The 15,172-nt window shown below is 43.8% G+C and overlaps 1 protein-coding gene across 6 annotated transcripts in view; it reads right to left on the bottom strand.

The window, feature by feature from the left end:
* The window catches only part of DVL3 (dishevelled segment polarity protein 3), a 59,362-nt gene that overhangs the window by 11,319 nt on the left and 32,871 nt on the right, over nt 1-15,172 (bottom strand). For 4 of the 6 annotated variants that reach the window (XM_066603099.1, XM_066603073.1, XM_066603082.1 and 1 more), the window contains exons 4-6: nt 12,835-12,941; nt 1,455-1,590; nt 164-257 (exon numbers count right to left, since the gene is read on the bottom strand). In XM_066603099.1, coding sequence (XP_066459196.1) covers nt 164-257; nt 1,455-1,590; nt 12,835-12,941 — 337 coding nt within the window. Of the gene's footprint in view, nt 1-163; nt 258-1,454; nt 1,591-7,069; nt 7,450-12,834; nt 12,942-15,172 lie in introns of those variants that run through there. The other 2 variants (XM_066603108.1, XM_066603116.1) reach the window with 2 other exon arrangements.

Below are 15,172 nucleotides of genomic sequence, written 5' to 3'. Positions count from 1 at the left end.
TTAGAGACGAGCGGGGAGATATTTGGCTAAGGCACATTACTCGAGCGAGTAGTGCCTTAGCGAGTATACTCGCTCATCTCTAGCTCCAAACTATTCCTTCACTTCAAAATCAGTAATAGTCTTATTTGTGCTCATACAGCCAGTATGCACATTTTCTCCTCACCCGGTCAATGCGAGGGGCTTTCGGTTTTCTTCTGCGTCTCTTATGTCTTCTCATTAGACGAGATGCACTGCTCTGCTCTGTGGAATTGCTGAACCTGAAAACATAAGAAAATGTTTTTTGTTCCTTTATAAAGAAAAAAACATTAGCGTGTCCATTCAGCTTGGCCGAAGAGAGAAGGCGATAGAAGGGGCTATCATTTATCTAAAGGGAGGATTGGGCAGTTTGTCCAATACCAGATGTGAGCTGACTGGTCCTTCCCTTGATACTGTTGGTTACTGGAAAGTTGATGCCTATGGCTAGCTTTAGCTTAACCATCACTGGGTTCTTCAATAAGTGAACTAATAGGATTGAGAAAACAGACCTATGTACTGTAGACTTGTATTTATTCTGTTTGAGGGGAAATTAAAAGATAGCTGAACAATTATTTCGATTTTTTAATGTACAGATATAACTCCCAGAAGCCACCTCAACTTCAAGAGCTCTGCTAAAGAATTTTTCTACGTATGGGGTAATGCTACAACGAAGAGCGATACCAAAACGTTAAAACCTATATCTACCTACCTATACTTGATCATTAAAACTACAGGGAATCTCCAAATTCATTAGTGCTCACAATGGAGAGTGACTTGAACATAGGGGGCAGTGATGCCATGTTATCTCGCTACTAGTATAGAGCTTAGGCGCTAACATCTTTAGTGGTCTAGTGTTGTGAAGGGGTTAATGGTAATTTGTGATGGTGGTTATGGATATTAATACCGCTAGAGATCTAGGAACGGTTAACAGCCAATTTTTCTTTTTCAGGATGGTGAACAAGATCTTTAAGTAGTGACTGAGAATACATTTGTAAAAAAGGAATTAATTTTTCACCAACATTCTGAAAACAACTTCAAGAAAGTCATTTGGGATAGTTCAGAGATGCAGAAATCGTAACCTATGATGTCCGTGTTTAGCCCTTGGCAGGATGGGAACCACAAAGCTCAGTGGGAGATTACGCACTGGCATTCAAAGGTCACAATTTTCGCACACAAACCAAAAAGAGCTGTGGCTTTTCGAATATTTGGTCAGTGTTCAGTTTTGCCTTAGCAGGTAAGTTAGCTAAGAAAAAAAAATTACTCCCTCCCTCCATAAAAACCATGTGGGGTTGTTCAAATATATAAGTCAAACACACTATATGCAATAACTAATCCACGACTTATTACCCCGAACCCAATGTGCGAAAAAAACTATACTTATGACTAAAAGACCTTGAAGCCATGGTAAGCCTTGCACATAGGCCTGAAACTCAACCTACCTGCTTGTAGAATCATCCTCATCAGAGTCAAAGAAGCTAGTTGAGTCCAGCTCACTGCTCATTAGGGTGGACGAGCTTTCATAACCCCCTGTATCTCTGCGCCTCTCCATCTTTGATGTGCCATTGAGCCTGGGAGCTGCAACACAAAATGTAAATAGCGGATCAACCCAAATCCTTTGGTATGTTGTAGGGACCCCAACCATACAGCCATCCTCATTAACCTTCCTGAGGAGGTCCCATTTTTCGAATCTGACATGTGTCACTTTAGGACTTCGGAATGCTTCCTATTATGCAAGCAATTCTGAGAGCGTTTTTTTTCGTGAGAGATTGTACTTTGTTAGTGGTCAATTTTGGCCTACAATTTTACAAAAAAAAATAAATTCTAAAATTGAAAAGAAAATGGCAATTTTCAAACTTTTTTTTAAAAGCATTTTTCTGCTTCACACAAAATAGCTAGTACACAACATTTGCCACATCTACACTGGATGTTGGTACCATTTTGAAAGTGTCCTTTTAGACGTCAGAAAGCATGCAGCTATAGCGACAAGTTTTCGAATTTTGATAAAATTACCTAAATCAGTTTTTTTTTCTAAGAAAGACCAATTCAATTCTACAGTTACTTTCAGAGGTTTATGCATGTATTAGAACCCCCCACCCCACCCCCTACACACACATACACATACACATACACACACACACACACACACACACACACACACACAAACAAACACAAACAAAAACAAACATACAAAACCACCCCATTTTGAAAAGCACAAACCTCCGGAATTCCGCGGCGGAGCCCGTAACGGCGCCCCCCAGAGACCCCAATACTTACCTCCGGATCCGGCGTCTTCCATCCCGCATTACGCTTCCCCGCCCACCGCGTCATGTGACGCGGCTGGCGGGGAAGCGGTTTCACGCCATCTTCCACTGTGCTACAGCGGAAGATAGCGGGACAGACGGCTTCCATTGACTGCAATGGAAGCCGTCCGCGTGTACACCTGCGGCAAATAGAACATGCCGTGGGTGAGGTCGGGTGATTTCATGGTGCGGAATTCCGCGATGGAATTCCACACTGTGAGCATAGAGCTATTAGGTTCAATAGAACCCAATAGCTGCGGGCAACGTGGCGGATTTTCGCCGCGTGTTACGCGGCGGGCATCCGTCCGTGGGAAGGAGCCCTTAAAGTTTTAAAACAGGATTTACAAATTCTGTTAACTCTTTAGGCGGTTTATACAAGCTAAGGGCGCCTGTCCACGGGCATAGTGATATCCTGCGGCAGATCGCCGCCGCAAGAGCTGCCGGGAAGCAGGGGAGAGCTGATTGCTCTCTACGCTGAGCCTATTTGATAGGCTCACCGTGGAGAATCGCAGCATGCTGCAATTTAAATCCTGTGAGCGGAGAATCGCTATGATTCTCCAATCGTGGACAGCGGGCTGCGCTTTCTATAGTAGACAATAGAAAGCGTTCACTGCATTCCCCGCGGTTGGATTATCGCCGAGGGAAACTGAAAGAAAAAAAAATAAAAATTGCCTATGGACAGACAGCCTAAAGCAGAGTAAAAGTTGTTGCATTGTGTGAATTTGAACGCTGATCATCCAGTGTAAACATGGCCAACATTTGAGTGATGCATGAGAACTCGTCACTTCTCGTTCGTTTTATGCAGGCATAAAATAAATAATTGTTCGCATGTTAATGCGTGTGAACAGCGATCGTCGAGTACTTCACATTCACTGATACAGTGAATGATTGCATGGTATGGGAATACAATTGCGAATGATTTATCTGCCTGTATAAGCAGGTTACATGAGTAAACGGTCATTATCCCTTTTCTTTTTGGCCAATTCTGGTTTTTGTGTGGACAAGTCCTTACACTGTACAGTTACAGGAGTTTTCCAAGGAGAATACCATTTATGATCTGTACTCTGGATAGGTCATCAATAGTTGATCTGCGGGGTTCTATCACTCGGGACCCTGATTGATCAGCTGATTGTAGTGCTGTCAGTGGGCACTCAATTACACAGAAATTGGAGCGAAAGTGTCTGCTTAGACCGCTGTGTAGCGGTCGGTGCTTGTAACTGTAGGAACCGCGCTTGCAGTTTCACGCGCTGGCCACTTCAGAGGTCAAAGCAGAGAGTTCCACTCCGATCTCTGTATAATTGCGACGCTGTCCGCTGGCACACAACCAGCTGATCAGTCAGGATCCTGAGCGATGGACCCCAGCCGTTCAGCTATGGATCAAACAACTGAAATGAAATAGTTTTGCAAAACTTAGGCAGAGGAAAAGTGGTTTCTCTTTGTGAAAGAGGGCATAGCATAGCTTTCCTGGCTGAAATGTAAACCGGTCTAGTGGGAAAGTTCCCGCTGCAGCGAGCTGCCACACAATTGCATGTTAATCTTATACATCTTAGGAAGGATTTTTTTCCAGGATATGGACATTACTGGCCTATCCCTAGTATAAGCCATCAATGTGTCCTTTTTGGGGTCTCAACACCTGGAGCCCTACTGAAGAATCAAGTTACCCCTTCACTGCAGTGACAATCACTTTACTGCTGTCAATTTTAGTGTGATGAGGTTTGGTACATTTAAAAGGAATCTGTCACAATGGAAAAATGGCCCTGAACTACTATAATGTGTGGATAGCTGAAGAGGCCGATTCCAAGGAGGTCATTATTATTGAACTCACTTTCAATCTTCCAAAGTAAACTCTAGTTTAGACAATTATCGCTCAAAAGAGGTCTTTTGAGCGATAATTGATGTGTGCATTTACAGCACAAGGTGATCGCTTGAATGTTAAGCGATCGCTTTGCGCTCCGAGCGGGGTATACAGAAGACAAGCAGGGCTGCTTGTCTTCTGCATCCAACTGTTCTCTGCTCGGAGCACCCAGCTGTCAGAGCTGAGCGCTCCGAGTGGGGTATGCAGAACATAGCTGGACCGCTGTGTTCTTCATACCCTGGCCGCGTTCAGGGAGGGGAATACAGCTGAAACAATATATCAGCTGTATCCCGCTGTGAACTCCTGATAAGGCTGATGGTTGTCTTTCAGCATGCTGAAAGACGACGATGAGCGACAGGATAACGAAAAGTGCCCAATGTCAGTACAGTTAGACAGTGATTATCACTCAAAAGACGGCTTTTGAGTGAATTTTGAGTGATAACCGTGTCTAAATGGGCCTTAAGTACCCTGCACTATTTCTCTGTACTTAGAGAGTCCAGGTAATGCATTATAGTGCAAACAGATGGCTTGCTGGCTTACTGGTGTGGAGTGGGAGTTCATTCAGAGAGAATCGCGTTGTTGCAAATTTGTCTCTTCAATTATTCACACATTACAATAGTTAAGAGCCATTTTTCATGGTGACAGATTATCTAGAAGGAAGCCTGTCAGCCATGTCCTGTGCCTTCTAGAAGCAGGATGCAGTATTGACAGGCATGCCATTTTGAACATTGTGTCTGTTATTTATAATAAATTCTGGGTCTACTCCTTGGCCAGCGCCGTGAAGGCAGCCCTTGGCCAGCGCCGTGAAGGCAGCCCTTGGCCAGCGCCGTGAAGGCAGCCCTTGGCCAGCGCCGTGAAGGCAGCCCTTGGCCAGCGCCGTGAAGGCAGCCCTTGGCCAGCGCCGTGAAGGCAGCCCTTGGCCAGCGCCGTGAAGGCAGCCCTTGGCCAGCGCCGTGAAGGCAGCCCTTGGCCAGCGCCGTGAAGGCAGCCCTTGGCCAGCGCCGTGAAGGCAGCCCTTGGCCAGCGCCGTGAAAGCAGCCCTTGGCCAGCGCCGTGAAAGCAGCCCTTGGCCAGCGCCGTGAAAGCAGCCCTTGGCCAGCGCCGTGAAAGCAGCCCTTGGCCAGCGCCGTGAAAGCAGCCCTTGGCCAGCGCCGTGAAAGCAGCCCTTGGCCAGCGCCGTGAAAGCAGCCCTTGGCCAGCGCCGTGAAAGCAGCCCTTGGCCAGCGCCGTGAAAGCAGCCCTTGGCCAGCGCCGTGAAAGCAGCCCTTGGCCAGCGCCGTGAAAGCAGCCCTTGGCCAGCGCCGTGAAAGCAGCCCTTGGCCAGCGCCGTGAAAGCAGCCCTTGGCCAGCGCCGTGAAAGCAGCCCTTGGCCAGCGCCGTGAAAGCAGCCCTTGGCCAGCGCCGTGAAAGCAGCCCTTGGCCAGCGCCGTGAAAGCAGCCCTTGGCCAGCGCCGTGAAAGCAGCCCTTGGCCAGCGCCGTGAAAGCAGCCCTTGGCCAGCGCCGTGAAAGCAGCCCTTGGCCAGCGCCGTGAAAGCAGCCCTTGGCCAGCGCCGTGAAAGCAGCCCTTGGCCAGCGCCGTGAAAGCAGCCCTTGGCCAGCGCTGTGAAAGCAGCCCTTGGCCAGCCACAGCGACAGCTTTCTTCATATAAGAAAACTCTGTCAATCAAGAGCGGAGGGGTGTAAGGTGAAGAAGTTCTAATGTTTATAAGTTGAGACAAGTCTTGATTAGAGGGATTATCTGCAAGATTTTATTTTGTAATAGGGCAGAATAATGACTCCATGAGTGTTTTAATTAGGATTTAAGTGGAACATGAATAGCTGACAAAACAGAAATCCACAAGTAGTACAGCAGGTATGAAGGGCAAATACAGGAGACACAGACTTTACACTGACATCCGATATGTGAGGTGTGACGTTTCCTTCAGCAACCAAAATAACCGGTTTAGCCAAACAAACAGGGCACTAACAAAACAGAAAACCAGGCAGTACTGAGCCGACGATACCTGCAGAACACGGGAGGCCTAATGAAAATGCAGTATTCCTGGGATCTCTTAATACACATTATAGATAAATAAAACTTAAGGTGGCCAGAAACATCATCTCGAAGACAGCAGAATCTGCCGATTTCATTGCCTCCAGGAACAACCCAAAAGTCCATGATAGAAGAGGTTTGCCTTGCATATAAGTCACTGTCAGAGGGGACTCACAACAGCTTATAGTCCTCTAACACAGGCAGATTTGCTCTATAGGAACGACCGATTGTTACCACAATCGTACGCCCCCCGTACGGCTGTCACTGAGCGGCTGCAGGTCTTCCTGTTTACATGGGGAGATATGCAGCCAACCATTTTATTCCCACATAAAAGACAATTGCTGGTTCGCCGATTCCTCTACACAGCCGGATTGTCACGCAAACAAGTGTTTGAAGGAACGCTCAGGCCCACCTATTGGCCTGTGTAAAAGGACCATTAATTTACTGGAAAGGGAAGGCAGAGGAGGGGTGTCAGGCAAAAGAAAACACACCATACATGCTCCGCCAATCTGAGGGACAGGTCTGGATTGCCAATCAGAAGACCAAAACAGTAAAATAGGTCCTGATGAGTTCATTACAAGCTATTTGGGAACAAATTAACATTACAGATTCAATGAAGGGATCACATCTGTATACAGAAAGTCACAGCAGCAAGCAATGTAAAGGCCAGTGGTCAGGATGGGAATGGTGGAATGGAGAGATGGGTATTAATTGTCTTTTTAAATTAATTTTTTAATCCATTCCCTAAACTTTATGCATTTTTTTTAAACTTTAAAAACACACAAAAAAATATTAAAATAAACATTGAGCAAAGCTTTTCATAAAACTTGCATAAAATTGAACCACGTTTGTAAAGAGACACTCACACTGCAGACCTCGCTGATCAGTACCTGGGTACCAGAAATCAGGGTGCGCATTGAGGGGGTGATGGGCTGTTGTTGACTGAGCTCTGGATGTCGAACGACTCCTCTCCTTACTTCCAAAGCAGAGAACCATGACCATTCTGGCAGTAGATCCCAACCACTCTAGACGCTCATCCAATAGATATTAATCAAACTATCAAGAGGCTGCCAATTACAGGTACATTAAAAGAGAAAAATCCACGTTTCGTCTATACATGTCAGAAGAGGTTCATCTCCATCAAGTAGTTCAATGCTGTAATCTTCTTCTAGACCCTAGTAAAGGTAAGAATTCTTGCAGAGCTGCTCACTCTTGTAGTCCTGTACAGCTTTATAGCTTATGTGCTCTTCCAGCATTTCATGTCCTGTCGGAGGGACTCCTCCCCCTCTCCCACGCTTCTACCGGAGGGGTGGGTAGGTGTCTCTCAGCAACACACTCCAACAATATAGCTACCTGCAGGGTGTAGGCCGGCCTTCATCTACTTCTACTTGTGACATACTTAACAGTGAATGAAGAGACAACCATTCCCTGCATTAAGCATACACCTGGTGCCACTGGAGCTTATACAGGGACTGAATAATTCACCAAGCGCTCTGGAGACAGACATCGCTGCCAGCAAAGAGCTTACTAAAGAGATACATTACAGTAATATGCAGTTTAATACTTTTTTTTTTGCAAACATCCTACTGTTGATCCGATTCTAAAGACTGTAGTAATGTAAGAATATAACCAGGCAGCAATTTTTTGCTAGAATGTAATCAATTCCTTTTAAAAACAAGGCAAACAAAACCAGTACCTTGCAGCACAAAATTTGCCACATGAATAAAATCCTTTAAGTGAACTACGAAAACATAAAAATTATTATTAATCCTCAAATTCCAAACCATGAAGGTAAATACTTCCATCCCAATGGCAGAAAATTACGAACAAACCAGAGATCATTTCAGGCCACTTAGGATACAGTTAGTAGCTCAAGACGGCCAGAAGAAGATTCAATAATGTTAGAAATGTGAACTACTACTGCGAGATCTATATCACAAATACCCACTAGACAGCGGGCTGCTGCAGACTGCTTGTATATAGGGCAAATGTAGCTATGGAATGTTAAATACCCCATGTCACAGTATAACCATCCAACAGGTGGCGCTGCAGAGGTATTGTTCCATCTTCCTTATTTGCACAGTATAGCTAAGCAGTTTTGCCATCCAGCATCCTGGAAAAGTTGGGTAATTTCTATTACAGACATACTGCTAGACACGTTTTCCAATTAGTGTGGATCAATATGTGGTAAAATCCACCACAAACAAATTTGTACCAAAAATTCTTCACGTCTTACATTTGGATTTGTTTTTAACTCATTTATGTTACTGTGTAAAGGCTCACTGGAAACGGCAAATTATGGCAATTATCGTCCTGTGTACATGAGCCACCTCAAGGGCACCGAGTGAAAAAAATCGGTCACCTGTTGGAGTAGCAGAACTAAAAACCAAGTGACTGTCAGGCCGTGTAAACAGGAGCCCCTCAATGTTTGATCAACTCCTATTTACCGTGAATGGAGGCAGACGGCTGGAACGATCCAAACCAAGTGACTCCGACAGGCAAGCGATTTGTTGCTCAGTGCCCTGTTGGCAGACATATGTACACAGGATTATTATTGCCCAAATTAGTTGTTTCCAGCAAGAATTCGGTTGATCATCGTCCCACTTTTAGATTGCAAACTACTTATGATAATGTTATTTAGAACTGCCCTAATTACTGCTTAAGAGGAGTCTGCACAAACGAGTCAACTAATGGTTTTGTGAAAACGTCCATAGAAATGTAAATTCTTCTGTCCATGAATTCTAATGGAGTCTTTAAATGAAAATTCCCAGACAGTTTTTCTTTACTGCTCCCACTCTGAGCAATCTACACTGCAAGGCAGGGCCAGAAATACAGAACACAAGCTTAGCATTACAGATAAACCAGTTTCTGAATGCTGAGAAAACTCTACACACCTGAGGGGTCTGCGCTGTCCGTGAAAACCCCCTGCTAAAAATGTACCTCAACTGCATGCTGGCGAGCACACCAGACAAAGCGGGTCGGTGGCACCACTGAGGATAAATAGCTGCAGTCCAATCTAAACAGGAGCCTGCCGAAGAACATAGCAAAGCTGGCTCAGTAATTGTAATTCTAGAGAGGTCTAATAAGCTATTCACAACCTGATCCATATATTACAAAGTTAGATCACTATGGGGGAAAAAACTATTATGGCACTCAAATCACAATGTGGCCACTTGTTTACCATTTTTTCAAGGATGCCAAGTAGAATTTTAGACTGGAAAGCACCCATGGACAAACCGAACACCCGACTCCTCAAGAAGTTCTAGTAGGACAAAGGTTCAGCCATTTACAAGAGCATAGTTCTTCACAGATTAACATCTGAAGTGTTCAGCTCTCCTCTACAAGATCAGTAATGAAACGAGGAAGATATTTTTATACAGTCACACACATTAATATCCACATCTTCACTTCCTTTAGTCACATCAGTAAGAATATGGCTACTGTGGTAGTCAGCCATGTTGCCACACTGGAGGTGAAGTGTTATTTGGAGAACAGAACAGAGAAGTTTCAGGCCTGCAACATCAAATCTATAAAAAGGAGGTGGAAATGTCAATTAAGTAGACCAGCAGATGAAACCACCCGTGTTCCCAACTAAACATGACAACTAGAATAGTAATAACTCTGATGCTGGGTTTAAGAGGACCACAGACATAGAAATAAATAGCTTAACCTTTTCACTGCCCAGGGCTGATACTAAACAGTGGAGCCCTGGGCAAAGTTAAAAATGGATTCCCAAATCCAGAAGTTTACCAAGTCACAATTGGTCCACTCAAAAAGGCAGGGTGCAATGGCAACCTCTGACACTTCCAGGAGTGCTGCTAGGGTCTTAAAATATTATAGGTACAACACCCAATGCATTTGTCTCCATGCAAGAAGAAAAAAAAATTTAAATTACCACCTCCATACTGTTACTGAACAAAACTAGACGACGATACGAAAGGCTAATGTTACTAATAATACTGCCACACTGTGACTAACACTACATTGTACCTGAATACCACCATACGGCTACTTATTAAAAGAACTAAACACACAAAGACCAATATTACTGGCATACAGTGACTATAATATAATATGGTAGATAACAGTTCTACACGGGTGCTCTGCACACCATACAAGTGATTACATTAATATCCAGGGAGTCAGGGGATTTCTGTTCCGATTCCAATTGTACCCCCAAGCCCCCCCATCTCTTCCATTTGGACTAGATGACATGGAGACTTCTTGCAGCAACAACCTCGGCAAAGTTTGCTGACATCCATACATCTTTGCCCCCTCACTTATGTAGCACCCTCCCTACACAAACTCCCTATCCAGCTGATACCTCCAATAAAGTGCCCATTTTCACAGGACCGTTCAGTTCACAGTACCAGTGAATGAGAACGTCATATCAATCTGTGTCTAAACTGAGCAAGTAGTGAAACAATGTTTAGGCTTGTATAAAATGAACAGTAAGCGAACTAAATTATCGTTGGACATGTTTACACTGAACGACTAGCATTCAAGTTCTAACGATCCACGATTTTTTAAACTATAATCGTCCCGTGTGAAAGCACCAGAGTGATCTAGACACTGATTGCATCGATATGTCTGTTTTGAGTATCTGTAAAATAGTCAGATTACCAATAAGTAATCTCACGTTTCTGCTTTCCATGAGCCCATGACAGCACCAAGAGACTGCCTCCCATATCCCTTTAAAAGGCCAGTACACCCTCCATATCCTCAGTTCTTGGCAAGATCCATAAATCCAAGGAAATGTAATCTGAACCTTATCTATAGTTGTATCACTTTTTTAATTTAACCTGCACTTAAAACTAACCATACATCTCCAAAAAGGGGGAAGGAATATTGAGGCAGATGGAAAAACAGTACTGTTTTTTTCTGAAGCTAGGGCTTCTTTTCAGCGTAGGGCTTATATTTCAATCAATAAAGTACGCTTTTTATTTTAGGGGTCCCCTCCTTTCTACTAGAGAATAGAGTAGAAATAACTATCTTAAAAACCCTTCTGTTTTAAAACCCACCTAATCAAATTCCAAGTGGTCAGGTGTAGACTTAATTTCCAAGTAAAACAAAGGGTCTTGGGGTCTTCCTTTCTGGAAGAACCCAAAAGGTCTATCAGTGACATTCTCAGGCAAGAAAGCCAAACCCTTCAGGGCCAAAATGGGCAATGAGATGCATAGATTATTGCTCTGGTCCCCTCCCTCCCCGATTTGGTCTGTCACTCTCAGGAGCAGATTTAGAGGAGGGAAGGTGTAAATAAAGGTGAAAATGGAAAAGTATCTACTGCGTTTGGTTGAAAATCTCCCTATTCAATATCCACTTCTCTTGCCTAATTCAATGGTGAAAGATAATCTGCCTAGAGATTTTCTGACCCCTAACTAGCATCAGGGAACGGGTGTTGATCTCTGCTAGATGTAAAAGCTGTTGAGCAATACTCCTCTGCTTCCGGGACCTGCTCCTGTTTGTTTACATATGCAACCACAGCTGCATTGTCTGATAATATTTTTATATGCCTCCCTGCCATAATTTGTATGGACTGGGACACTGCCAATAAAACAGCTCTCATCTCCCTCGCATTTGGTGACTCTTTCTGCCACGATGGATCCCACCGAAGCAGACTACTATGACCCTCCAAGATGGGCACCCCATCTCCAGGGGTTCGCATTTGTAGTAATAAGAGGTTCTTCTTTTAGCCAACTGTGCTCCTTTCTCTAGATTTGCAGGCAACATCCACCAATGAAGGTAAACGTCACTGGAGTTACTGAACTGCTGGTCCAGGGAGGAAGGAGATCCGTCCCAAAGATTCCGAATTTTAAACTGGAGTTGTCTGGCATGGAATTGCACCCAACTCACAGCATTAAGGAATCCCTGAAACCTGTTTGGGACAGGTTGGAACATAAACCGGGAAACATCTTCCCAAGTTGAACATAATTAATAAAACCCTCTGAAATTTGAGCTTTCTGAATCTTAACTGATGGACCACCTAGGAGAAATGGGGTGACAACTATATCCTGTTCTCTCACATGAGCCATCATCTATGCAACCAATTTTGCCTAGTGCACTGTTAGCATATCCGCATCCTCTGATATCTTAAACCTATCATAGATTGCTCAAATGCCCAGAGATTTTACACATTGCAAAATGTATCTTATAGTTAAACGTACCTTAAATTATTCCTTAACAGGCCATACATAAATCAAAGATAAACTACAGAATAAAAAACTTGCCAATTTCAGCAAGACCAGTCAAGCAGCTAAAGTGTTTGGGTGCCTCCAGACTCTTCTGGCAAAACTTGGAGAAGGAAGGACTGGGCATGTCGAACCACAACAAGCCTGAACCTCTGTTCCTGCCAGCAAAGCCCCATGAAAGTAAAGTAGGTTAAACACATTTTTTCTTTATATATTCGCGTGCACACTCACTGCAGAAAGGGTGTAAATGTATGTCCGATATATACTGGAAGAGTGCTGTGCAACGGGTGCAGGTTTCTTATCTTTACCCAATTAGAATTGGGAGCCCTTTATGTTAACAAGATTCTGTCAGAATAATAAATGCCATTATGCTTTGTGCGACACAATTCTAGGGATACATAGTTTGTGCGATTCATTGCCAACTACTATACCAGCGCAATTACCATGTTCCGATGTCTCCTTTCTCCTTGGTCTCTCCCGTTGTGCTGATACGACAGAATCCGTCTCCGTGTCATTATCCAGGTTTTCTTGGCTGCCTCGAGTATTTGGACTGTAAAGAAAAGATCACATATTCCACAACTTAAAATCTTGCACTTTTCAGCCTTAGGGATCTTCACAGATAGTCGTGCTCCATAAAGCTACAGCACTACAAAAGTAGTCAAGTATAATAATTTCAGTATTGTTCCAATATACAAGTCAGTGCCTACAGAGGGGAGTTGCTGGCTATTCATTCTCCTTACATTCTGCTGCTTCTTAGCTCCTCTCCACCATAGTAGAAGTGTGATCTGTAATTAGAATTTATTTGCAGTATCTATAGGGAGTCCTAGGTAGTCTAAGACACGCCCTGTCTCTTCATTGATTCAGTCTGCTACTTTGCCTCCCATGACAAACTTGTATTATATACGGCAGCCAATCCCAGGATCACTCGGAAGCCAGTGAATGAAGGGCTAAACACCAGTACAGTGAAGGAAGAATGATGATAAATTACACGTATTAAACCACCAGTAAGATAAAGATGATCATCAGGTTATCTCCAAACAACTGGGGGAAACCAGCCCAAGTATGAGGGGCCTGAAAGGTTCCGTTAAAGAGGGAACTTCTCATGTACCTAGAAGCATCATAAACTAAAATTATGCCCTTATGGCAGGAGATGGGTGTGGTATTTTTCATACTCAACCGATTCCTGTGTTGCCTGACAATCCAATAGGAAAGAGATGGTCCAGAAGAAGGGAAGCAAGGCTAGCCCTGAGCCATCCCATCTAGGGGACCACATTTCTTCATATTTTTTATTTATACAACCTTTTAGTACAGACATGCATTTCTATAGTAATCAACCAATTGGGCTCATCAATAATGCCTTTACATGTAGGAGGTATACATGTTCCATATCCAATTCTGCGCTACAGGCTTTCGGGCCATATAAAGCATTTTTGCCATGGCAAGCTTCAATAGATCAGAAAGTGGAAGATCCTCCACACAATCTAATACACATTTGTATGGTATGGGCTCTAGCTGAACCGCATATAAACCATCTCTAAACACAGCCTTCCAATATCCATTTAGTCGATCGCCATTCTTAGCAACCCTAGTTTTACATCTATTATACAATGGAAAATCTTGCCACCCTAGAGGGTGCAAGAAAGCTGGAGTTCTGTATACTCCATGTAGAAGATGTACTTGGGAAAAGTCTGAGATTCACTAAGCGCAAGTTTGGGAACCGGCTGACTATTCTTGCTTCAATAGGTCTCTAATCCCCTCCCCAGCAATATTTGAGAGTTGATGGGAATCAATCTAATTCTTTCGTCAATAGAAATGTGTCTATCTTAGAAATAAGACCAACGGAGGATTCAGAACAACCATTTGATTCTAGAAAGGGGCAATGTGTTGCCCATAGTCGTCCAGGCCCAATGGTAGCCACATCTTTCTGGAAAGCATGACGAAGCTGAAGATACTGATAAATGTACACTCTGTATTTGAAGCGCAGTTTCCAACATGTTGAACTGTTGTAATTACCCATTTATGCAAATCTGAAATACATATCTTATCCCCTTATATTTCCATCTCCTATACCACTCTAGGCTAACAAGCTCCGGTAACCAGGGTGTGTCCCATATAGGGGTATACTGTGTGCCGCCTAAGATACCAAGCATATCCGGCACTTTCCACCATATCTCATGGATCAGAGTGTAGGGAACAGAGTCCCAGACTGGTTAAATTTACTTGCAATGCCTCCAGTAGAGTTAGTTTTGATGAGTTGTAATAAGCTCTGTACAAAATTCTGCTCCTCCAACACCTAAAAAGTTGAAGTTGGGCAACCAAAAAATATATACTTAGGTACGGGACTGCCAAACAGTCCTTATATTTTACTATGCTCTAATGTCTAGTCTTATACAGACATGTCTCCCTTTCCTAATTAACTCTCGGAAATAGCCGGGTCACCTTATAGGAGACTCGTTGTGGGATCCATACTGGGCCGTCATAAAAATGATATGGCTGCTGTAGCTTCTCTATATCTTGCCTAAGGTTTATACTACCAATCATTTACAGCCAGTGGCAGCTTACTCCAGATTTCCAGTTTCTGTTTAAATTTCTGCAACAATGGGCCCTTTAGGCCTCATTTCCACTCAAAAAATACAATCCGCGCAGAATCTGCCGCGGATTCCGCGTGGATTTGCTTTAAATGGCATTTTTTTTGCATACAGATAGCCGCACACATTACTATCAATGTGGCAAATGGAGCATGCCGCGTTTTTTCTCCCGCGCGTGAAAAACGCAATTCTT

Source organism: Eleutherodactylus coqui, chromosome 1, assembly GCF_035609145.1.
Source record: "Eleutherodactylus coqui strain aEleCoq1 chromosome 1, aEleCoq1.hap1, whole genome shotgun sequence".
Classification (NCBI taxonomy): domain Eukaryota; kingdom Metazoa; phylum Chordata; class Amphibia; order Anura; family Eleutherodactylidae; genus Eleutherodactylus; species Eleutherodactylus coqui.
Note: the sequence above shows the minus strand (reverse complement) of the source record. Positions and strands in the feature narration are given on the sequence as shown.